This window comes from Globicephala melas, chromosome 3, assembly GCF_963455315.2.
Source record: "Globicephala melas chromosome 3, mGloMel1.2, whole genome shotgun sequence".
Lineage (NCBI taxonomy): Eukaryota > Metazoa > Chordata > Mammalia > Artiodactyla > Delphinidae > Globicephala > Globicephala melas.
Genome location: NC_083316.1, coordinates 152,863,432 through 152,888,887, shown reverse-complemented (window position 1 = coordinate 152,888,887; position 25,456 = coordinate 152,863,432). Strand labels below are relative to the sequence as shown.

The following is a 25,456-nucleotide window of genomic DNA, read 5'->3' as shown; positions in this document are numbered from 1 at the left end:
GTCCATGGATGACTGGAAATAATTCAAGAGTTTCAAGCAGAAGAGTTGTATGGTTGTTGATATTTTAGAAAAAATAGTCTGAGTCTGAGATACTTTAAACGTCCTTCAGTAAAGAGTAAAGAAGCTGAGGTGGGTCCCTACACTGGCACAACAGCACCACAGTCAGAAAGCAGCAGCACTGGTGTGGGCGGAGCTCCAAGCTACGTGAAGGACTAAAGCTAGTTACGGTGCATTATTATGACATGTTGCCATTTATGTGTAAAGAAAATTATGTGGGTGTTTGTCTATATGCATAATATGCGTGTAAGTGCCGAGAGAAAGGTCGGGGGACACCTGAACTGGTAGCTAGTTACATTTGGATTGGGATTGAGAATGGGCATTGATGAAAGGGGACTTTAGTTACATGCAATGTTATTAAAATTTTCACGGAGAATATATTCATGAAGTCCTTATTACGCAATTTCAATTAAATAAGAATGGTCACTTTGGAAACACTGTTGGTCTTAGATTTGAAGTGAGGAAAAACTAGAGGTGGGAACCTTCTGGAGATTATTGCATAATGTAGGCAAGACGTTACCTGGAGGAAGGCATGTGCAGTGAGTTCAGGAAAGAGGAGAGGTCCCTTCATTAAGGGTATAGGACAGGTTTGGTGTGGGATGGATTTCATTTGAAATGTTAGTGAAATATGGGTAGAGGTCACCAGTGGACAGCTGTAGAAGGTATACAGGGTTGGAACTCAACAGGGAGGTCAGGGAGCCATCAGTGCAAAGGTGACATTTGAAGCCTTGAGCTGAGAAGATGAGGGAACGGAGGAGAGGACAGAGTCCCAGGAAACCTCAGTGTTTGTGAGGTGGGTTAAGAAGGAAGAATCTGTGGCTGAGCCTGAGAAGAAGTCACCAGAGGAGAAAACTGGCAGATTCGGCTGTCATGGAAGTTGAGGACTGAGAGCTGTTGAATTGGGGAGGCCAAGGCTCTGGGGGAGCCAGGTTCTAACCCTCGCCCACTGCTTTCCTGTCCCGTGATAAATAGCAGTGCAACCTTGGACAGAAGGACGCAGGTCCTGCCCTGGCGGAGCTCAGTGGAGGGGGAGGCTAAGCGCACACAGGACTGTGGAATGACAGACTGGTGAGGACCTCGGGGGAAGAGCCGCAGGTGCTGTGAGAACGTGGAACAGGAGGGGTGCTGTGGGCAAGGCTTCCCGAGGAAGGGCCAGATCCCACGTTGTGAAAAGCGTTCAGGCACAGGAAGAGCATGTCCGAGAGTCCAGACAAAGGAAGCCGGCGTGTGGAGACGGGAGCGGGGAGAGGGGGCCGGGACCTGAGAGCCAGGCACAGCCTCTGAGGAGTTGAAGTACCCTGGCCACGGGCCCAGGTTTATATTCTGCAAGGATCAGCCTGCAACCAATGTGGAGCCACCTGTCATAGACGTGGTAGGACTTGTCTGAGGTTGCTGTTGGGTCCAGACGAGTCAGTGATGCCCCCACACAATGGGGGCCCAGCAGAAGGGCTGTGGGACAGGCTGTCTCGATCCCTAAAGCGCCCACACCTTTAGTAGAGCTCATTCTTCCCCGTATAAGATGAGATCTTTTGAGGTGGGAACCACACTTATCTCTCCTTATATCTTTTAACTGTCCCTTGGGAGAAATATTCTGATTTTGTGGGAATTGCTAGAGACCACCACAAAGTAAACAGAGAACACAGGCAGCAGGGAACCAGTGGAGAGTTTAGGAGGGGCGTCAGGTGTGGACTGAGTATGGCGTGGAAGATCAAAGGAAGAATTGTTCCCCTTCCATTTTCCATTTCAATCAGAGCCTTGGGAGCCTCTGATCCATGAGGAATCCCCCTTCCTGAGTGAAGTGTTAGTTGGATTAAACTGAATAGGAAGTATGACTGGAGTCGAAAGCTGTCCAGAGAGACCCTGAAGGCACCTAGTGGTGACGTCAAGTCCTTCTCAGGTTTGGGAAGCTGTCCCTGAAGGAAAACTCTGAGTGGGTGTCTGGAGGAAGTAAGGACATCAGAGCCAACCAGTGTGTGTGTTTCTCTTGATGGGATGAACCTCCTCTCTTTGGTCAAAGGTGACAGTCAGATGGAGCGTCCTGGGAGTGCTGGCCTGTGGTTGTGTCTCTCCTGCACCCCTGGCGAATCTCCCATCTACCTGGACTAAAGTGCCCTCGGAACAGTTTCCCTTCCAAGGGGAGCTCACTTCCCTGTGAGCTCAGGTGAAGGACCTGGATGTTCTTGGAAGCACCTTGATCATTAACTCTAGACCAGAACCAAAAACCGACCCTTTGAACAGTCACTTCCCTCAGTCTCATCTGAGTCTCTTACTTAAGAAATGAGTCCAAAGTCTAATCACTATTCTGGCATATTATGTATGTAAAATATATATATATATAAAATAAGAATAATGTGATTAAGTCAACTTGAACGTCTCATGAGTTTGGTTTACACCTAACATGAAAATATTCTTTTATTCAAAAATTTAAAAATCCAGGGATGATCTAGGTTAACAGTTACCTCCAATGTAAAGGTGTTTTTCTTTCTTTGTCTTTTTCTCTTCCTTTGTTATATTTATACAAGAATTCAGGGCAGACTGAACCTGGAAGGGTGGTCAGCTGAGGGGTTGCTTGTGGGCTGCCTTCCACTCACCGAGATTTGCTGGGGCTGCATCTGCACAGAGAGTAGGGGTCTTTTTCTAATTTGCAGAAAGGTGCTATAGGGGTTATAGCGGCAGCCTAATGAAATAACATGCAGTAATTTTAAAGAGTGAATTTCTTACAAGGTGAAAGTTGAGCCCAAATGCTCTGTAGCCCTGTTTACTATGTTTGATTTAGTCTTGTTCTCATCCCCTGCGCTCCTCTCCTGCCACCAACATCTACTGTCCTTGTAATTGCCAGAATGGTCTATTTAAAAGATAGATCAGGTCATCTCACTCCCATGCTCAAAACCTCTAGTGGCTTCTATCACATAGAACACAATCCAAAGCCCCCAGCGTGGCCCTCAGAGGCCTTTGTGGTCTGGCCCCAGCTACCTCTTCGCCTTCACCTCCTTCCTCTCTGCCCTTCATAGGAGAACTCTAATCACCCTGGCCTCCTTGTAGTTCATCAGGAAGGCCAAGCAGGCTCCCACCTCAGGGCCTCTGCACTTGCTTTTTCCTCTCCTGGACCATTCTTCTTCCTGACGGCCTGGAGCCCACTTGACTCACTTCCTCACACTATACAGGTTTCTGCTCAGATGGCACTTTGTCAGTTAGACACAGCTCATCCTTTGTCCTTTGTCCTCCACAGGACACAGGTCCTTTGTCCTCCACATTCTTTATCCCCTCACCATGCTTCATTTTCTCTCAGAGTACTTATTACTGCAAAATAGTACATATTTATTATCAGCTCTTCTCTGGATTGTAAATTCCCTCATGCTGGGTTGTCTGTTTCATTTGTTCCCATGTCCCCAGTACCTAAAATAGTGCCTGGTCAGAGTCAGCTTCCAGTTAGTGAATGTACGAATGACTTGGTTAGGTAGTCGTGATGGAGACAGAAAAAAGGGAACCAGTTGCAGAGATATTTGGCAGATAAAAGCAACAGGACTTGGAGATGGTTTAGATGTGGAAGATAGAGGAGATGGAGTTGTCAAGGATGCGTGCTTGGTTTGTGGCTTGTTCTGGGATGGACAGTGATATCATTCACTGAGATAGTGGTGCTAGGAGATCAGATTTGGGGGATGGTATAAATATGGTTTTGGATGAATTAAATTAAGTTGTCTTTGGTTGACCCAGTTATTCAAGTGGAGATGTCAAATAGCCTGTTTGATTTGGAGTTCCACCCCTTATAATATACCCTGGGCATTAAATGTAAATTTGGGAGACCCTGTCACTAAAGATAATTGAAACAGTGGTTGAGTTTGAGTTAGCCTGTGAAGTGGATTCAGAGTACAGCAAGAGCAAGAAAGAGCCTAGGACTCAGTCTTGAGGAACTCTGGCATTTCATGGCTAGGCAGAGAGAAATGAACCCGTAGGGAAGACAAGGTAAGGTGTACTGTAGAAGGAAACTCAGGAGTCTAGTGTCATTGAAGTCAAGTCTCATAAAGGATGGTATCAGTAGAGGTAGGTAAAAGTAGATGAACTTGAGACATATTTAGATGGCAGAACAAACAAGTCTTGGTAATTGATTAGCGGAGGGAGAGGTGTGAAGGATGCCTTTTAAAGTTTCGATTCAGAACTGGTGCCAATTACAGAGACAAAAAGGTTATACAGGTTGGGGGAGGAAATAATCATAAATTCAGTTGAGCTGTCTTTGAAACATGTAAGTTGCTGTTTTGAGCAGGGTGTTGTATAATTAGGTATGGAGAGTGAGAGAAGTCTTGCCTAGAGTATGTTTATAGATGAAGCTGGCCTGTGGAAAGGGTACAGAGTGAAAAGAATCAGGGGCCTAGGACTCAACCCTATGGAACTCCAAGGATTAAAGATCAGGTAGAGGAAAATGAGCGCACAAAAAAGATTGAAAAGCCGCAAAGGAGATTGAAGGTGGTGGAACATGAGAAGAATTTGGAGGCAAGTTCAGGGTCACTGTAGCTTAGGTAGTGAGCATCTGAAGGAAAATGAGGGGTCACTATCAGATGCTGCTGAGAGGTAAGTTAGGTGGGGACTGAAGAGAGCATCTTGCCTTTGTCACATGAAGGTCATGGTTGCCTTAGAGAGAGTAGTGGTAAGGACAGAAGCCAGAATGGAGCCCATGAGGGGTGAGTGAGCAGGAGGACATGAATACGTGTGGGGTACGACAAAGTAAGATGTGACAAGGAGGCAGTAGCTGGAGAGCTCTCCTATGCAAATATAAACAAATATTTCTTTTTTTTCCTCTGTCCACTCAAATTATATTATACAGCACACATTATTCTGCCCCTTTCACTTGATATGTATTGAAACTCTTTCCATGTCAGTACATAAAGAGCTTCTTCATTCTAAGGAGTAGTTCTACAGCCTTCAGCTGGCTCTCTTCTTGGCTGGCAGAAGAGATGATTTTGGTTGTATGTGGCTTTGGATAATGTTAGCCCAGTGGGTCCAGTTTGGGCTAGAATTTTATAAATGCTATGACTTCTAATTAGCAATATGGATATTGGTTTAAAGCTGTACCTTTATCGTGTACCCATATGATGTCCTGGTGTATTACAGTTAGAGTTAATCCAACTGTCCATCAAAGGAATCTGGTTGAATAAGCTGAGGGACATTCTCACAGTGGAATTCTCACTGTAAAAAGGAATGAGGAAGAACTCTGTAAATTCCACTGTGGGGTGATAATATTACTAAGTAGGGGAAAGTGCAGAACAGAACAGTGAGAGTAGGACTTTTATCAAAGAAAGGAGGAAATACCAAAAAATAAAAAGTGTATATTTGCTTATATTAAAAAAAAAATAGAGAAGCCAAAAAAAAAAAAAAAGGATAAAAGCAGATCTATAAAAATGGTTACCTATAAGGTGAAGGAAGAAAAAGAAAAAGGATTGAGAGAACAAGGATAGAATGCAGAATTTTTTAAGGTACATTGTTTTTATAATGTTGACTTTGGAACCATAAAAATGTTTTATAAATTATAAAACAAGATTAAACAAAAATGAAAAAGTGTTCCATAAATATTGAAAGCAAAATGAAACAAATGACCCTAATTTTGTTTCAGGTTGCTGGCTTAGTCACATAGAGAAAAATTATCTCAAATGCTTTTAAATCACAGCAGCTTGAATAAAGATCCTTAGTGATTTATATAAATATTATGATTTATAATAAGAAATATATATTTGGTACAGAGCTCCTAAAACCCTGGGAATTCCTAGGTGATGAGAGCCACAAAGGTGTCTTTGTTATGTTAATGAGGTTTCTTTTGGACCCTACCTTAGGATGGGGCCTGGTTGCCAGGACCAATCATGTGATTAGAGGGTTGAAACTTAGTACCGCCCCTTGACCTCCAGGGAGGGGAGGGGGACTGGAGGTTGAATTAGTTGCCAGTGGCCAATGATTTAATCAATCATGCCTGTATAATGAAGCCTCCATAAAAACCCAAAAGGACAGATTCAGAAAGCTTCTGGGTTGGTGAATATGTGGAGATCTGGGGAGAGTGGTGTACTTAGAGAGGGCTTAGAAATTCCATGCCCTTTCCCCATACATTGCCCTGTGCATCTCTTCCATCTGGCTGTTCCCAAGTTATATCCTCTTATAATTAACTGGTGATCTAGTAAGCAAAATGTTTCTCTGAGTTCCATGAGCCACTGTAGCAAATTAACCAAACCTAAGAAGGGGGTCGTGGGAACCTCTGATTTATAGCCAGTTGGTCAGAAGTACAGATGATAACCTGGGCTTGTAACTGGTGTCTGAGGGAGGCAGGGGGCAGTCTTGTAGGACTGAACCCTTAACCTGTGGGATATGATGCTATCTCCAGGTAGATAATGTCAGAGTTGAGCTGAATTGTAGGACACCCAGTTGGTATCCAAGAATTGCTTATTATTGATGTGGAAACCGCCCCCCCCCACCACATTGGAATTGGGTGAAGAACATGTAATTAGTACCTGTAAGGCAAAAATAACTTCAAAAATAATGTTGATTTTGGTGGGTATAATAAAAATATGTGGTTATGTTTACAAATAGAGTTCTTATCTTTGAGAAATGTGTTCTGAAATATTATTGATGAAATGATACAATATGGAATTAGCGTACTTTAGCATATGCTAATGAAAGAGACGTAAGGGAGTTGTATTAATTTTCTCAGCCTGCTCCAACAAAGTGCCACAAACTGTGTGGCTTTAAACAACAGAAATTTATTGTCTCACAGTTTTGCGGGACCATGCTCCCTCTGAAACTCCAGGTAGAATCCTTCCTTGCCTCTCCCTACCTTCTGGATGTGGCCAGTGGTCCTTGTTCCTTGGCTTGCAGCTGCATCACTCCAGTCTCTGCTTCTCTTGTCACTTGGTGTTCCCCTGGGGTATCTTGACATGGTCTTTCTGTGCTTGCCTGTGTCCAAATTTCCCTTTTATAAAGACACCAGTCATATTAGGACCTACCTTAATCACCTCATCTCAACTTGATTGAATCTGCAAAGTTACTATTACCAAATAAGGTCATATTCTAAGTAGTTGGAAATTAGGACTTCAACATATCTTTTTTGGGTGATGCAGTTCAACCCATAATAAGGTAATAGATGAAACAGCATTAGTGATTGTTGATGCTGGCTTGGCAATTCATTGTACAATTCATTCTACTTTTGTACATGCTGAACATTTTCCATAATAAAAAGCTTTAAAAATCAGAATTACTAACAACAGAATTTCTAAAACAGCATTTCTCTTTTTCACCAACACAGGCATTCTGGAATACATTTACAGATGTGTAGTTCTGCCCCCATGGTGGTGTTGTGTATAATTCTCAGCATATAGCTCCCTCAATTCTCTGACTCTAGAAAACCTTATGAGACTGCAAATGCATGTGACATTTTTATAGGAATAATTTTGAATCTGACCACCTGTAGGATAAGGTGGGAAGGATATAGGTCTGGAAAGTTGGCTTGGGTTCAAAGATTTTGATGCTGCCTTTAGCCCTCACACTATCCCTCCATCTAATCTATGGCTAATCCTTTAAAATCCCATTTTAGACATTCCTTCCCCCAAATTCTGGCCACACTTGTACGGCTTCCCAGCTTGCACTTGCTACTATCTGAGGGTAGTTTGGATGTTGTTGTAAGCTCACATTTTCATCCATTTCTGTCTTGTGTTTTTGTTGTATAAATTATCACACTTCTCCTTTTTTGTCTCTTATGCCAAACTGCGAGCTCCTTAAAGAAGTTAACTGTTTCTTTTCATTACCAGATCTGGAATGTTTTGTGGATCACATGCCTAGGATAGAGGCTGACATATTGTAGGTGCTTTTTAAGTATTTGATGAATGAATTAAATAAGGAGCAGTCAATGCTTTTTGAAATAATAAGAGGAGTTCTGTACAGTAAGAAGGTTAAATTCAGTGGGAAGTAATGCTAGAAAGGTGAGAAACGGGTCAAAGGATCAAATTGAAGGTCAATAGCAATAGTCACTATTGAGTAAGGAGATCCTGAACTTGGATGTATTAATGATGGTTGTTAGAGACATCTTAGTGAAGAGATTCAAGGGAATTTGATGACTGACTAGACTTGGAATGCAGGGGAGAGAAGATTCTGAGATGAAACTGAGAATTCATGGCAAAGGAGCTGAAGAAGTTACGAAGAAGTTATGATATAATTCATAACTCGGAAACACAAAAAAGAGTTTGAAAGGAACGCACTGGATTCGGCTTTGGACAAGCTGAATTTGAAGAAAAATACTCAAATGAAGAGTCTAGCAGGCAGCTGGAAATACCTCTGTAAAGGGTCAGGATAGTCATTCAGATAGGAGGTGTGGGAGTGGATGAAATCATCTAGGGAGAGAAGGTTGAAGAGAGACTCACAGAGTTTCATAAGCACCAAGGGAGGAGAATCTAGACCTAATGACAGGAACTAGTCAGGGTGGTGGTCATTGGCAAGTCACCTGGTCTCTAAACTTCTGACCTAAGTCATAACCTTGTTCATGAGTTAGCTCAGGCCCAGGCTTGATTCTGGGAGAGAGCAAAAGTTGAACTGCACTTCAGGAGACATATCTTAGACCTACAGAAAACTTTAAGCAGACCATAAAGAACAGTTAGGATGTCCATAATCCAGGACTCATGTCCCCTTCATTGGGAAACATGACTGTTTTAAGTTATTAGTCCCATTCTGGACTAAGGCATTGGCACTTGAAGTAGAGTTGAGGTGAGTTTCACAGTATTGGTATGGACCCTTGTAGCTATAATTACTTCCATTAAAAAATGAAAACTCCCCATGTCCTGTTTCTCTATTCTCCTTTAAACAGAACTTTTCAAAAGCATTTCTATACTTGATGTCTCCATGTTCTCACCTCCCATTGTTTCTTCTGTGCACTCCAGTGGGGCTTTCTTCCTTACTGTTCCATGAAAAGCAGTTATTAAATCCCAGACAGTCTCCATCTTGGCACAATCAGGGTTAAGTTTTTAATTCTTAAATTGTTTAACAAAGTTGATCATTGCCTGCTCACTGGAGTACTTTCTTCCTTTGGCTTCTGAACCACCATACTCTTCTGCTTTTCTTCCTTTTCTTGCCCTCTAGTATTACAGTGCCTAAGTGACTTTTTCAGTTCTTAAGTTTTTTTTTGTTTTTTTTTTTTGGCTGCGTTGGGTCTTTGTTGCTGCACGCGGGCTTTCTCTAGTTGCGGCAAGCGGGGGTTCTTTGTTGCGGTGCGCAGGCTTCTCATTGTGGTGGCTTCCCTTGTTGCGGAGCACGGGCTCCAGGTGCGCAGGCTCAGCAGTTGTGGATCACAGGCTCCAGAGCGCAGGCTCAGTAGTTGTGGCACACGGGCTTAGTTGCTCCTTAGAGCAACTAAGTTGATCTTCCTGGACCAGGACTCAAACCCATGTCCCCTGCATTGACAGGCGGATTCTTAACCACTGCACCACCAGGGAAGCCCAGTTCTTCAGCTTTAAATAAAACTTACCTACTGATGACTCCTAAACACCTGAATGTAGCTTTAACCTTTTCCAAAATAATCTAAAAATATCTCCAAAATAATACATAAAAAATGTTTCAGTATCTTCTTCAGTGTCTCTTAAGGCATTTCAGCCATAATGAACATATCTGAAACAGAATAACCCCTGAGACTTGCCCTTTTCCTAGTCTTCTTCTCAGTAGCTTGTGCCAGCATTCATCATTTTCAGGCTGGAAACCTAGGAGTGATCCCTAACTCTTTTATTCCCTCTCAGCACCCCACATAGAGTCCTCCAGCAATTTCAGTTCTGTTAGTATGTGATAAGGATGCAGTCACCATATACCTCTAACCCATTTCTCATCTACTTAACTACAGGAGCCTCCTAATCTTCCCTGCTTCCACTTGTGCCCCAACAGTCTGTTCTCTACACAGTAGCCAACTTGAGTGAGCATGTAATTGCCTTGTGACTTCCCATGATACTTAGAATAAAATTCCAGAGTCCTTACATGACCTGTGAGGCCTTATATGACTTGCCTCTACCTATTCCTCCAATGTTATTTACTATTTTCTCTTTTGCTCGCTGCACTCTAGCCACACAGCCTCTTTGCTGTTCCTCAGAAGTCACCACACTTTTGTGTTTGCTGTTTTCTTTGCCCAGGAAGCTCTTGCTTCACACATCCATATGGTTGTTTGTTTACTTATTGTCAGTCCATCCCTCCCTCATACACACACACATACACACACACACACAATACACATACACAAAACCAAGGTATAAGCTCCTCAAAGACCGGAACTCTGTCTTATCACATTCTCTGCATTCCCTAGAACATTACCTGGTCCATAGTAGGCAGTTAATAAATATTTGTGAATGGAAAGGATGTCTCCAGCATATGCAAAGATAACGAAATAAGATAAAAACATGTAGTGCTCCAGAAACTGCATGCAGTTCAGCATACCTGGCAAGAAACCAGGGTAGGGAGATGAGTACCGAGGTGAATGAAGGTCAGATCATGAAACACCTTGTTGACCATGTTAAGTACTCAGGACCTTACTTATATACAAATCATTGAAGATAAGTTGGAGGATCTTACAGAAGTTTGCAACATGGTAAGATGTGGATTTTAGAAAGATTACTGTGGCTACAGTGTGGAGACTGAATCGACAGCAAGATATGAGGTGGGGAGACTAGTTAGGAGACTACGGTGGAACAGTAAAGCATGAGAAACAGAGTACCATTTAGGTACCCGAGCCCAGTGCTCAGGGCTCTAGTAAAGTTGTTGGTTGTAAAACTGCAGTCTTTACATACAGACCTAAGGCAGGGTCTCTAACTTTGCCTTATAAACTACAATCCAAAATTTCGGAATCTTGCTATCTTCTTCCCAGCTCATGTAGAACCAGTGACTGATGTTCACAGGGAAAGTACTCCATTTTTGCCACTGCCTCCCACACTTCTGCCCAAATAATGTTATTGAAATTTGGATCACTTAAGCAAGACTTAGATGGACAAGGAAATTGAAAGGTGTTGAACAGAAAATAAAAAACTCCTCTTTCTGTTACAACAAATAGTAAAGATTAGAGAGCAGATAGGTTTTGTGATTGGCTAAGTGAAGAAGAGCTATTACACGAATGCACATTATGGGCTCTTCCAGAAGATGTGGTTCCTAATTTAATGAGTGATTTACTGATACTTATCTATATATGTATTTTAAAATGAGTCTTATTCTCACTTGCTCTGTTTGGCAAATATCAGTGCCTTAAAAAAAAATAGTAAAGATGGGTGCATATAAAATTAGAGAGGGTCGGGCTTCCCTGGTGGCGCAGTGGTTGAGAGTCTGCCTGCCGATGCAGGGGACACGGGTTCGTGCCCCGGTCCAGGAAGATCCCACATGCCGCGGGGCGGCTGGGCCCGTGAGCCATGGCCGCTGAGCCTGCGCGTCCGGAGCCTGTGCTCCGCAATGGGAGAGGCCACAACAGTGAGAGGCCCACGTACCGCAAAAAAAAAAAAAAAGAGAGGGTGTGTAGAGTGGGGGGAAAAACCCCCAAACCTTAGGGAAAGCAATTTTTAAAGTGGAAATAGAAAAAGTTACCCATAAAGGAAACTGAGAAGTTAACACTTGTAGAAGAAAAGAGAAAAGCAGAATATATTATGTTCACCAAGCAGAGAGAATCTGTATACAGGTGAGATAGTGAATGTCAGATAGGAATCTCAAAATACAGTGAGTTGCAAAGGAGCCCTTTAAATGGTTACTCTAGCCCAGGAGAAAATGCCAAACTATATGTGTACCTATTCCCTGACAGAATTTAATATTCAATGAATTGTGTCCTTACCCCATTTTAAAATTTATTGAATTTAATTCTGTTTTTTACCACCTTATCATGTTAACCCTTTTTACCTTTTTATGTTTATTCCTGTCTTATTGATCTTTGACTCTTTTCTATGCCACTTGCATAGCATCTCCTGCTTGATGCATGAGCAAGGCTGCTTTCTTATCTTGCAACTTTTGGCTTCATGCCTACCTGTTGGCACCTCAGTAATTACTTCCTGTTTGAACTGGCTCTGAAACCCTTCCATTGCTTGTATAATGTACTGTCCTGGAAGGCAACTTCTCATACAAGTGCTTGAATCCTGTGTGTGTGTGTGTGTGTGTGTGTGTGTGTGTGTGTATGAAATTAATATAAAAATAATAGAGATTATTTGACATTGTTCAAATTAGGTATATGTAAGTTATTAAGGAAGGTTAACAAAACAAACATTTTGTGTATAATTCAGATGCCATTAGGATCTGTAGGTTAATAGGGCATGCTAATCTGCTTGCAGAGAACATTAGAGTAGAAAAGGAAGGTGAAAAATATTTAGATATAGATAAATATAATTACATATATAGAATATATATATATATATATTTTTTTACACTGGTGAGTGCCTGTAATAAGAGAAATGCACTCTGGAAACTCACAGTCAAGAAAGGACTCAGTTAACTTTTGAACTGAATCTGAAGGATACAAAGGAATTTGGCATGAGGGAAAAGGGATGAAGACTTTCCAGATTAGGAATGATTACAGAAAGAAGAAAAATGTCATGAAGAAAATTTAGGATTCTATCATGGGCTTTGGACTCTGATCCCAGGCTGCCTTTTCCAATTCATGGATCCCCTTTGAATCCCTCTTCTCCATTTTCCATTAGCCAATTCTTCTGATCGCTCTTGCACTCACCCTCTTTAAATGGGTTTGTTTAATCTTTTCTTCACTCTGTTCTTCTCAACTCCTGTTGATTGTTTCTCTGTACCACTTAAATCTCCTGAATTTTTCTTCTTACTGTTTTTGGCCATATACCAAGACCTTATTTATTTATTTATTTATTTTTATTTTTAATATCTTTATTGGGGTATAATTGCTTTACAATGGTGTGTTAGTTTCTGCTTTATAACAGAGTGAATCAGTTATACATATACATATGTTCCCATATCTCTTCCCTCTTGCGTCTCCCTCCCTCCCACCCTCCCTATCCCACCCCTCCAGGCAGTCACAAAGGACCAAGCTGATCTCCCTGTGCTATGTGGGCTGCTTCCCAGTAGCTACCTACCGTACGTTTGGTAGTGTATATATGTCCATGCCTCTCTCGCGCTTTGTCACAGCTTACCCTTCCCTCTCCCCATATCCTCAAGTCCATTCTCTAGTAGGTCTGTGTCTTTATTCCTATCTTAACCCTAGGTTCTTCATGACATTTTTTTTTCTTAAATGCCATATATATGTGTTAGCATACGGTATTTGTCTTTCTCTTTCTGACTTACTTCACTGTGTATGACAGAATCTAGGTCTATCCACCTCATTACAAATAGCTCAATTTTGTTTCTTTTTATGGCTGAGTAATATTCCATTGTATATATGTGCCACATCTTCTTTATCCATTCATCCGATGATGGACACTTAGGTTGTTTCCACCTCTGGGCTATTGTAAATAGAACTTCAATGAACATTTTGGTACATGACTCTTTTTGAATTATGGTTTTCTCAGGGTATATGCCCAGTAGTGGGATTGCTGGGTCATATGGTAGTTCTATTGGTAGTTTTTTAAGGAACCTCCATACTGTTCTCCATAGTGGCTGAACCAATTCATATTCCCACCAGCAGTGCAAGAGTGTTCCCTTTTCTCCACACCCTCTGCAGCATTTATTGTTTCTAGATTTTTTGATGATGGCCATTCTGACTGGTGTGAGATGATATCTCATTGTAGTTTTGATTTGCATTTCTCTAATGATTAATGATGTTGAGCATTCTTTTATGTGTTTGTTGGCAGTCTGTATAGCTTCTTTGGAGAAATGTCTATTTAGGTTTTCTGCCCATTTTTGGATCGAGTTGTTTGTTTTCTTGTTATTGAGCTGCATGAGCTGCTTGTAAATTTTGGAAATTAATCCTTTGTCAGTTGCTTCATTTGCAAATATTTTCTCCCATTCTGAGGGTTGTCTTTTGGTCTTGTTTATGGTTTCCTTTGCTGTGCAAAAGCTTTGAAGTTTCATTAGGTCCCATTTGTTTATTTTTGTTTTTATTTCCATTTCTGTAGGAGGTGGGTCAGAAAGGATCTTGCTGTGATTTATGTCATAGAGTGTTCTGCCTATGTTTTCCTCTAAGAGTTGGATAGTTTCTGGCCTTACATTTAGGTCTTTAATCCATTTTGAGCTTATTTTTGTGTATGCTGTTAGGGAGTGATCTAATCTCATACTTTTACATGTACCTGTCCAGTTTTCCCAGCACCACTTATTGAAGGGCTGTCCTTTCTCCACTGTACATTCCTGCCTCCTTTATCAAAGATAAGGTGACCATATGTGCGTGGGTTTATCTCTGGGCTTTCTATCCTGTTCCATTGATCTGTCTTTCTGTTTTTGTGCCAGTACCATATTGTCTTGATTACTGTAGCTTTGTAGTATAGTCTGAAGTCAGGGAGCCTGATTCCTCCAGCTGCGTTTTCCATTCTCAAGATTGCTTTGGCTATTCGGGGTCTTTTGTGTTCCCATACAAACTGTGAAATTTTTAGTTCTAGTTCTGTGAAGAATGCCAGTGGTAATTTGATAGGGATTGCATTGAATCTGTAGATTACTTTGGGTAGTAGAGTCATTTTCACAATGTTGATTCTTCCAATCCAAGAACATGGTATATCTCTCCATCTATTTATGTCATCTTTAATTTCTTTCATCAGTGTCTTATAATTTTTCTGCATACAGGTGTTTTGTCTCCTTAGGTAGGTTTATTCTTAGATATTTTATTCTTTTTGTTGCAATGGTAAATGGGAGTATTTTCTTGATTTCACTTTCATATTTTTCATCATTAGTATATAGGAATGCCAGAGATTTCTGTGCATTAATTTTGTATCCTGCAACTTACCAAATTCATTGATTAGCTCTAGTAGTTTTCTGGTAACATCTTTAGGATTCTCTATGTATAGTATCATTTCATCTGCAAACAGTGACAGCTTTACTTCCTCTTTTCCGATTTGGATTCCTTTTATTTCCTTTTCTTCTCTGATTGCTGTGGCTAAAACTTCCAAAACTATGTTGAATAAGAGTGGTGAGAGTGGGCAACCTAGTCTTGTTCCTGATCTTAGTGGAAATGCTTTCAGTTTTTCACCATTGAGGACGATGTTGGCTGTGGGTTTGTCATATATGGCCTTTATTATGTTGAGGAAAGTTCCCTCTATGCCTAGTTTCTGCAGGGTTTTTATCATAAATGTTTGTTGAATTTTGTCAAAAGCTTTCTCTGCATCTATTGAGCTGATTATATGGTTTTTCTCCTTCAATTTGTTAATATGGTTTATCACATTGATTGATTTGCATGTATTGAAGAATCCTTGCATTCCTGGAATAAACCCCACTTGATCATGGTGTATGATCCTTTTAATGTGCTGTTGGATTCTGTTTGCTAGTATTTTGTTGAGGATTTTTGTATCTATGTTCATCAGTGATATTGGCCTGTAGTTTTCTTTCTTTGTGACATCGTTGTCTGGTTTTGGTATCAATGTGATGGTGGCCTCGTAGAATGAATTTGGGAGTGTTCCTCCCTCTGCTATATTTTGGAAGAGTTTGAGAAGGATAGGTATTAGCTCTTCTCTAAATGTTTGATAGAATTCGCCTGTGAAGCCATCTGGTCCTGGGGTTTTGTTTGTTGGAAGATTTTTAATCACAGTTTCAATTTCAGTGCTTGTGATTGGTCTGTTCATATTTTCTATTTTTTCCTGATTCAGTCTTGGCACGTTGTGCATTTCTAAGAAGTTGTCCATTTCTTCCAGTTTGTCCATTTTATTGGCATATAGTTGCTTGTAGTAATCTCTCATGATCTTTTGTATTTCTGCAGTGTCAGTTGTTCTCCTTTTTCATTTCTAATTCTATTGATTTGAGTCTTCTCCCTTTTTTTCTTGATGAGTCTGGCTAATGGTTTATCAATTTTGTTTATCTTCTCAAAGAACCAGCTTTTAGTTTTATTGATCTTTGCTATCGTTTCCTTCATTTCTTTTTCATTTATTTCTGATCTGATTTTTATGATTTCTTTCCTTCTGCTAACTTTGGGGTTTTTTTGTTCTTCTTTCTCTAATTGCTTGAGGTGCAAGGTAAGGTTGTTTATTCGACATGTTTCCTGTTTCTTAAGGTAGGATTGTATTGCTATAAACTTCCCTCTTAGAACTGCTTTTGCTCCATCCCATAGGTTTTGGGTCGTTGTGTCTCCATTGTCATTTGTTTCTAGGTATTTTTTTATTTCCTATTTGATTTCTTCAGTGATCACTTTGTTATTAAGTAGTGTATTGTTTAGCCTCCGTGTGTTTGTTTTTTTTACAGATCTTTTCTTGTAATTGATATCTAGTCTCATAGCGTTGTGGTCGGAAAAGATACTTGATACAGTTTCAATTTTCTTAAATTTACCAAGGCTTGATTTGTGACCCAAGATATGATCTATCCTGGAGAATGTTCCATGAGCACTTGAGAAAAATGTGTTTTCTCTTGTTTTTGGATGGAATGTCCTATAAATATCAAGTAAGTCCATCTTGTTTAATGTATCATTTAAAGCTTGTGTTTCCTTATTTATTTTCATTTTGGATGATCTGTCCATTGGTGAAAGTAGGGTGTTAAAGTCCCCTACTATGAATGTGTTACTGTCAATTTCCCCTTTTATGGCTGTTAGTATTTGCCTTATGTATTGAGGTGCTCCTATGTTGGGTGCATAGATATTTACAATTGTTATATCTTCTTCTTGGATCAATCCTTTGATCAGTATGTAGTGTCCTTCTTTGTCTCTTCTAATAGTCTTTATTTTAAAGTCTATTTTGTCTGATATGAGAATTTCTACTCCAGCTTTCTTTTGGTTTCCATTTGCATGGAATATCTTTTTCCATCCCCTTACTTTCAGTCTGTATTTGTCTCTAGGTCTGAAGTGGGTCTCTTGTAGACAGCATATATATGGGTCTTGTTTTTGTATCCATTTAGCCAATCTGTGTCTTTTGGTGGGAGCATTTAGTCCATTTACATTTAAGGTAATTATCAATATGTATGTTCCTATTCCCATTTTCTTAATTGTTTTGGGTTTGTTATTATAGGTCTTTTCCTTCTCTTGTGTTTCTTGCCTAGAGAAGCTCCTTTAGCATTTGTTGTAAAGCTGGTTTGGTGGTGCTGAACTCTCTCAGCTTGTCTGTAAAGGTTTTAAGGTTTTAATTTTTTTTTTAAGGTTTTAATTTCTCCATCAAATGTGAATGAGATCCTTGTTGGGTAGAGTAATCTTGGTTGCGCGTTTTTCTCCTTCATCACTTTAAATGTGTCCTGCCAGTCCCTTCTGGCTTGCAGAGTTTCTGCTGAAAGATCAGCTGTTAACCTTATGGGGATTCCCTTGTGTGTTATTTGTTGTTTTTCCCTTGCTGTTTTTAATATGCTTTCTTTGTATTTAATTTTTGACAGTTTGATTAATATGTGTCTTGGCGTATTTCTCCTTGCATTTATCCTGTATGGAACTCTGTGTGTTTCCTGGACTTGATTAACTATTTCCTTTCCCATATTAGGGAAGTTTTCAACTATAATCTCTTCAAATATTTTCTCAGTCCCTTTCTTTTTCTCGTCTTCTTCTGGAACCCCTATAATTCTAATGTTGGTGTGTTTAATGTTGTCCCAGAGGTCTCTGAGACTGTCCTCGGTTCTTTTCATTCTTTTTTCTTTATTCTGCTCTGCAGTAGTTATTTCCACTATTTTATCTTCCAGGTCACTTATCCGTTCTTCTGCCTCAGTTATTCTGCTATTGATCCCATCTAGAGTATTTTTAATTTCATTTACTGTGTTGTTCATTGTTTCTTTCATTTTTAGTTCTTCTAGGTCCTTGTTAAATGTTTCTTGCATTTTGTCTATTCTATTTCCAAGATTTTGGATCATCTTTACTATGATTATTCTGAATTCTTTTTCAGGTAGACTGTCTAGTTCCTCTTCATTTGTTAGGTTGGTGGGTTTTTATCTTGCTCCTTCATCTTTTGTGTGTTTTTCTGTTTTCTCATTTTGCTTGTCTTACTGTGTTTGGGGTCTCCTTTTTGCAGGCTGCAGATTCGTAGTTCCCATTGTTTTTGGTGTCTGTCCCCAGTGGCTAAAGTTGGTTCAGTGGGTTGTGTAGGCTTCCTGGTGGAGGGGACTAGTGCCTGTGTTCTGGTGGATGAGGCTGGATCTTGTGTTTCTAGTGGGCAGGTCCACATCTGGTAGTGTGTTTTGGGGTGTCTGTGGACCTATTATGATTTTAGGCAGTCTCTCTGCTAATGGGTGGGGTTGTATTCCTGTTTTGCTAGTTGTTTGGCATAGGTTGTCCAGCACTGTAGCTTGCTGGTCGTTGAGTGAATCTGAGTGCTGGCATTGAGATGGAGGTCTCTGGGAGATTTTCTCTATTTGATATTATGTGGAGCTGGGAAGTCTCTTGTAGACCAGTGTCCTGAAGTTGGCTCTCCCACCTCAGAGGCACAGCACTGACTCCTGGATGCAGCACCAAGAGCCTTTCATCCACAAGGCTCAGAATAAAAGGGAGGAAAAGTAGAAAGAATTAGTAGAAGTAGGAAGAAAGCAAGAAAGAAAGAAAGGAAGGAAGGAAGGAAGAAGAAAAGGAAAGAAGGAAAGGGAGGGAGGGAGGAAGGAAGGAAGGAATGAGGGAAGAAAGGAAAAAGAAAGAAGGTAAAGTAAAATGAAGTAAAATATAACAAAGTTATTTAATTAAAAAAATAATTATTAAGAAAAAAAATTTTTTTAACAAAAAATACGGACGGATAGAACCTTAGGACAAATGGTGGAAGCAAAGCTATACAGACAAAATCTCATACAGAAGCATACACATACACACTCACAAAAAGAGGAAGAGGGGAAAAAATAAGAAATCTTGCTCTCAAAGTCCACCTCCTCAATTTGGGATGTTTTGTTGTCTGAAGGAGGGCAGGAAGGAAAGAAAGAAGATAAAGTAAAATAAAAGTTATTCAAATAAAAAATAATTATTAAAAAAGAAGAAAAAAACAGACGGAGAGAACCCTGGGACAAATGGTAGAAGTAGAGGTATACAGTCAAAATCCCACACAGAAGCAAACACGTACGTACTCACAAAAAGAGGAAAGGGGGAAAAAATCATAAATCTTGCTCTCAAAGTCCACCTCCTCCATTTGGGATGATTTGCTGTCTATTCATGTATTCCATCAAGTTGATTGTGGAGCTGTAATCTGCTGCTTCTGAGGCTGCTGGGAGAGATTTCCCTTTCTCTTCTTTTTTCTCACAGCTCCCAGGGGCTCAGCTTTGGATTTGGCCCCACCTCTGTGTGTAGGTCGCCAGAGGGCATCTGTTTTTCGCTCAGACAGGACAGGGTTAAAGGAGCCGTTGATTCGGGGGCTCTGGCTCACTCAGGCCAGGGGGAGCGAGGGGCGCGGAGTGCGGGGTGAGCCTCCTGCGGCAGAGGCTGGCGTTATGTTGCACCAGCCTGAGGCCCGCCGTGCGTTCTCCCAGGGAAGTTGTCCCTGGATCCCGGGAAACTTGCAGTGGCGGGCTGCACAGGCTCCCCAGAAGGGAGGTGTGGATAGTGACCTGTGCTTGCCCACAGGCTTCTTGGTGGCAGCAGCAGCAGCCTTAGCGTCTCCTGCCCATCTCTGGGGTCTGCGCTTTTAGCCGCGGCTCACACCCGTCTCTGGAGCTCCTTTAAGCAGCGCTCTTAATCCCCTCTTCTCGTGCACCAGGAAACGAAGAGGGAAGAAAAAGTCTCTTGCTTCTTCTGTAGCTCCAGACCTTTTCCCAGACTCCCTCCTGGGTAGCTGTGGTGCACTAACCCCTGCAGGCTGTGTTCACTCTGCCAACCCCAGTCCTCTTCCTGCGATCCACCCAAGGCCCGAGCCTCAGCTCACAGCCCCGCCCCGGCGGGTGAGCAGACAAGGCTCTTGGGCTGGTGAGTCCTCTGTGCGGGAATATCCCTGCTTTGCCCTCCTCACCCCTGTTGCTGCGCTCTTCTCCGTGGCGCCAAAGCTCCACCCCTCCGCCACCCGCAGTCTCCAGCCGTGAAGGGGCTTCCTAGTGTGTGGAAACCTTTCCTCCTTCACAGCTCCCTCCCACTGGTGCAGGTCCCATTCCTATTCTTTTGTCTCTGTTTTTTCTTTTTTTCTTTTGCCCTACCCAGGTACGTGGGGGAGTTTCTTGCCTTTTGGGAGGTCTGAGGTCTGCCAGCATTCAGTAGGTGTTCTGTAGGAGTTGCTCCACGTGTAGATGTATTTCTGGTGTATCTGTGGGGAGGAAGGTTATCTCCGCGTCTTAGTCTTCTGCCATCTTCCCCTCGTCTCCCAAGACCTTATTTAAATACTATCAATATTCAGTCTATACATTTAGTCTCAGTAACCAAATGCTGTATCACATGAAACATCTCCAGTTTTTTCTGTCCCTTCCAGGATGGAAGAACAGTTATAAAACCACAAAGTCAACTCAAACACAAGGTTCTTCATTTCAGGAGATGATAATGAAAAGATCCAAAAGGAATGGACCCTGGGACTTCAAATCAGAAAAACCTTGCAAATATGAAGACAGATTAGAGAAAAAGCAGAGAAAAACCCAAAGTGTTCAGATAGTTTCAGTCACTCACAAAAAAATCTTCACTGTAGAAAGAAAACATAAAAATACTGAATTTGGCCAAAACTTCAGCCTAAAGTCAGTCCTTGTTAGGCAACAGATGGTTCCCAGAGAAAAAACCCCACCAAAATGTGAAATACAAGGAAACAGCTTCAAACAGAATTCCAATTTACTTAATCAACAAAAAATCAACATAGCCGGGAAACGTTATAAATGTAGTATGTGTGAGAAAACCTTCATTAATACTTCATCCCTTCGTAAACATGAGAAAAACCATAGTGGAGAGAAATTATTTAAATGTAAAGACTGTTCGAAAGCCTTTAACCAAAGTTCAGCTCTTATTCAACATCAAATAACTCATACTGGAGAGAAACCCTATATATGTAAAGAATGTGGGAAAGCTTTCACTCTCAGTACATCCCTTTATAAACACCTAAGAACACACACTGTGGAGAAATCCTATAGATGTAAGGAATGTGGTAAATCCTTCAGCAGAAGGTCAGGCCTTTTTATACATCAAAAAATCCATGCTGGAGAAAACCCCTATAAATATAATCCAGGTAGGAAGGCATCTAGTTGCAACACATCCCTTCCTGGATGTCAGAGAATGAATTCCAGAAAGAAGTCCTATTTATGTAATGAATGTGGCAATACCTTTAAGTCTAGTTCATCCCTTCGTTATCATCAGAGAATTCACACAGGAGAGAAACCTTTTAAATGTAGTGAATGTGGGAGAGCCTTCAGTCAGAGTGCATCTCTTATTCAACATGAAAGAATTCACACTGGAGAAAAGCCTTATAGATGTAATGAATGTGGAAAAGGTTTCACTTCTATTTCACGACTTAACAGACACCGAATAATTCATACTGGTGAGAAGTTTTATAATTGTAATGAATGTGGTAAAGCCTTAAGTTCCCACTCAACACTTATCATTCATGAAAGAATTCATACTGGAGAGAAACCATGTAAATGTAAAGTGTGTGGGAAAGCCTTCAGACAAAGTTCAGCTCTCATTCAACATCAGAGAATGCATACTGGAGAAAGACCCTATAAATGTAATGAGTGTGGGAAAACTTTCAGGTGTAACTCATCCCTTAGTAATCATCAGAGAATTCACACAGGAGAGAAACCATATCGATGTGAAGAATGTGGGATATCTTTTGGCCAAAGTTCAGCTCTTATTCAACATCGAAGGATTCATACAGGAGAGAAACCCTTCAAATGTAATACATGTGGGAAAACTTTTAGACAGAGCTCATCACGTATTGCCCATCAGAGAATTCATACTGGAGAGAAACCCTATGAATGTAATACATGTGGGAAACTTTTCAATCACAGGTCATCTCTTACTAATCATTATAAAATTCATATTGAAGAGAACCCCTAGAAAGTAGGTTTGCATGTGTGAAATTCTGAAACCAAAGCTCATCAGAATACATGAAAGTGATGTAATAAATGTAATGGATATGAAAAGCTATTCTATGGTTTAGTCATCAAATAATAAATTCCAAGGGTAAACCTATGTAATAGATAATGAGGAAAGTGGAAATTGTTCAGTCCTATCAGACACTTTATAATAACCTAAAATGAAGAATTCCTGACTGGAGACATTGACTTTGGGCATTTGTAAAATAATTGTTTTCTCTACAGCATCATATGCTGCATATCATATGTAATTGTTATAAACATCTGGGTGATGAAGGGAAGTGTGCACTGGATTTCCTGTTAAACTGTAAACTTAATACTTTTTAAAAAATAACTGACATTGTAATAGTATATAAAAGATGTGGTCAAAGAAATTATACATTTTTAGAGAAAAGGACCAAATAAAAGATTAAAATGAATGTAAACTACCTCTCACTTTCTGGGGTTTGTCCTTTTTCTGACTTGATGGCAAACTTTGTGCATGGATTTCATTTAAAAATAGAAATAAAAGTGTTCTCTTCCTTTGTTCTTCTAGTAATTGCTGTGAATTGAAAATTTTCTACCCAATTTTTAATTCTGTTCTCAGAATTATTTTTTTTGCTCTGAAGTCATTTATTATGAAATTATACATGCTATATACTGTGAGCTGTCATCTTAAGTATATTAAATGGAAAAATAAGTGATTTTCAAGTTTAAGGCTATTAAATGTATATTTAATATATATTATACATATATATTTAATAACATATATTCTAAATTCACAACAGAAGGGGCTGTCAAAAGTAGTTTAATGAATCTAGCATATGTGCCAAAATATTGAAAGGTACATCAATCACTTCATGAAATAAAGCGTATGTTTTTCCTACTTGGTGTTCTGTAGTGTCCAACAGTTTTAAGAAAACAAAAGGAGTAATTTAGAAACAACTCAGTAGTTTGGTTGGTTGGTTGTTTGAGTCCCAGCTTTGGGGCAAGTACTATACTGCACACTGGGAATTTTAAGAAAAAAGTCACAGGCCTTCAGGAAACCATGAATGGAGGAAAAGGGATGGAGTTAAGAGATAATCAGATGAGTAAAGCAAATTATTATGTCACTGTATGTAAGTGTGGTTGTTTTAACAGGCAAATAGATAGGTTGTGACAATATGTTGCAGTGCAAGAATGTTGTAGAGATTTAGACATGATGAAGGAGAGATTGAATGTAACCAAGGAAACCTGTGACATCAGAGAAAGCTTTCCAGGGGCAATGATGCCTGAGCCAGGTTTTGAAAGAATAATAAGAACTCTCCAGAGGATGAGATAAGCATTCCAAATAGGAGAGGTAGAGGTGAGTAATACCATGACACCTTTATGGAAACTCAAGTATAAAACTAATGAGCAGGAGAATGGCAGGTGTTAAAGTCTGAGTAAAAGGCAGAGGCCAGATTACAAAGGGCCTATTTGCCTTGAAAAGTTTGGATTTTATCCTGAAATTGATGGAGTCAGTTAAAAATGTTAAGCAAGGAACATTGTTCTGGCAACGATGTGTAGAGGGTGTATTTAGTATATATTAAAGCTGTATAGACTGATGCCTAGAAATCTGGGCTATGGTAATTCAAGTGATAGGTGAATGAGAGTCCAAACTCAAGCAGGGACAGCATATATGGAGAACAGGAGACAAGATAATGTATTAGAAATAAGACATGGTGTTCACAAGCAAACAGATGAGGTTGGTGAATGAGAAGGCTAAGCTGACTCGAAGGTAGGGTTGCCAGGTATCCTCTGTATACTGGATATGTCTCGTATTGAATGATTTTGAACTGCATCCTGTATTGATTTTGTCAGGTCACCCTTATTGTAATCAGTTGTGCTTTTACCCAATAATGAAAATCGAGCAGTTGAAGCTATTTTTCTGCTTCAATAATTGGCACTTAAATTACTTAGGTGGCAATGCTAGCTGAAAATTATATCTCCACAAAGACTGAAACAGTCCCTTATAGTCTCTCTCATATTTTTGGCTGAGGAAAGACCAAAGTTGGGGGGCCGAGTGGGGGTAGGAGAAGGTAAATGAGAATTGAAAGTCTTCTTTTCCATATTAAAGAAAGGAAAAGATTTCTTTTTGTCAAAGTCTCAAGTTGTAAGCAAGTAATCACCATTAATTAGAGATTACTTTGGATCAGTACACATGCTCTGAAAATCAACAGTGGCCATGCTTCTGACAGTTAGCAAGTTAAAGAGACTTCAGCTTCTGAAAGCCAATTTGTTACGATCCCATGCCTGTAGACAAGTCAGCAGATGACCATACTTCTGAAAGTATGCCAGATGACCATACTTCTGAAAGTATGCCAGATGACCATACTTCTGAAAGTCAGTGACCATACTTCTGAAAGTATGCCAGTCAATAACTGCCTTATTTCAGTGATCACACTAACATAATTGAAAGTCTGTCAATCCAATAAACACTCCTGCTTCTGAAAATCCACCAATCCTTGAACCAAGCTTCCCAAAACCTTGTATGAGATCAGCTGTGGCTTTCTTTGGGGAGGTTCTTCCTTGCAAATACAGCTCTCACTTGCAGCCATACATGAAGTTCACCTTTTCCGCATCACATATCAAAGTTCAATTTATTGTTAGTTTGTAACAACTTCTACAGTTCAACCCCAATTTACTGTTATAACTTTAGCCTCGTAAGTGACAAACATAATAATGATGCCATGAGACTATCAAATTCAATATTTTCAATTCCTGTGGTGTTTGCTATCATCTAGTATTTGAATCCCAAATGCAAATGTAAATTCATGATTAATTTTTAGAACATTGGTTATCTATTAAATGAGGAAAAAAATCCTTTTGAAACCTTTTCCACAGCATGAAACTGTTCATTCAATATAAAAAAGTGATAGAAAGTCATTTATAAACCAGTATCTATTAACAGCTAAACCTAAGAGATATACGATTATCTTAGCTATAAACAGATAAAATACATTTTCTAATTAAAACAAATTCAGATGAAAATAATCACAGCAGAAGTTCTAATGACTGTCCACATTGTGTATCATCGTTATCAATCTTTTCAGCACAAATGACTGATCAAACATACCAGGAGTATTTTCTGATTCTAAAATTGCAAACAAATTTTAAGTGCCAGGATAAAATCCTGCAATAATAAAGAATGTAATAGTTCTATTTACTATTACAGAGATTATTAAAGATCTAAAATGCCTTGTCTTTTTACAACACAGCCCAAGATGCAAGTAATCACAATACTAAAAAAAAAATTCCCTTTGCTTGTATGTTCTTCTCGTGAAAAAGACTTGCTTAGAAGGCTGCTGCTCACTTATTGAATTAATAAGTGTACTGCTTTTCATAGAGATAATACAAATGCAAATTATGGTGGATGTGCAAAAGTGCAAACAATTTATTC

General features: G+C 40.0%; 1 protein-coding gene across 2 annotated transcripts in view; it reads left to right on the top strand.

Annotated features, from left to right (window-relative positions):
- The window catches only part of ZNF354A (zinc finger protein 354A), a 29,537-nt gene extending 6,695 nt beyond the window's left edge, over window positions 1–22,842 (top strand). The window contains exon 5 of one of the 2 annotated variants that reach the window (XM_030846786.3): window positions 20,454–22,842. In XM_030846786.3, coding sequence (XP_030702646.1) covers window positions 20,454–22,018 — 1,565 coding nt within the window. In that variant the 3' untranslated portion in view covers window positions 22,019–22,842. The remainder of the gene's footprint in view (window positions 1–20,453) is intronic. The other variant, XM_060296703.2, reaches the window with a different exon arrangement.
- The last annotated feature ends 2,614 nt before the right edge of the window (window positions 22,843–25,456 follow it).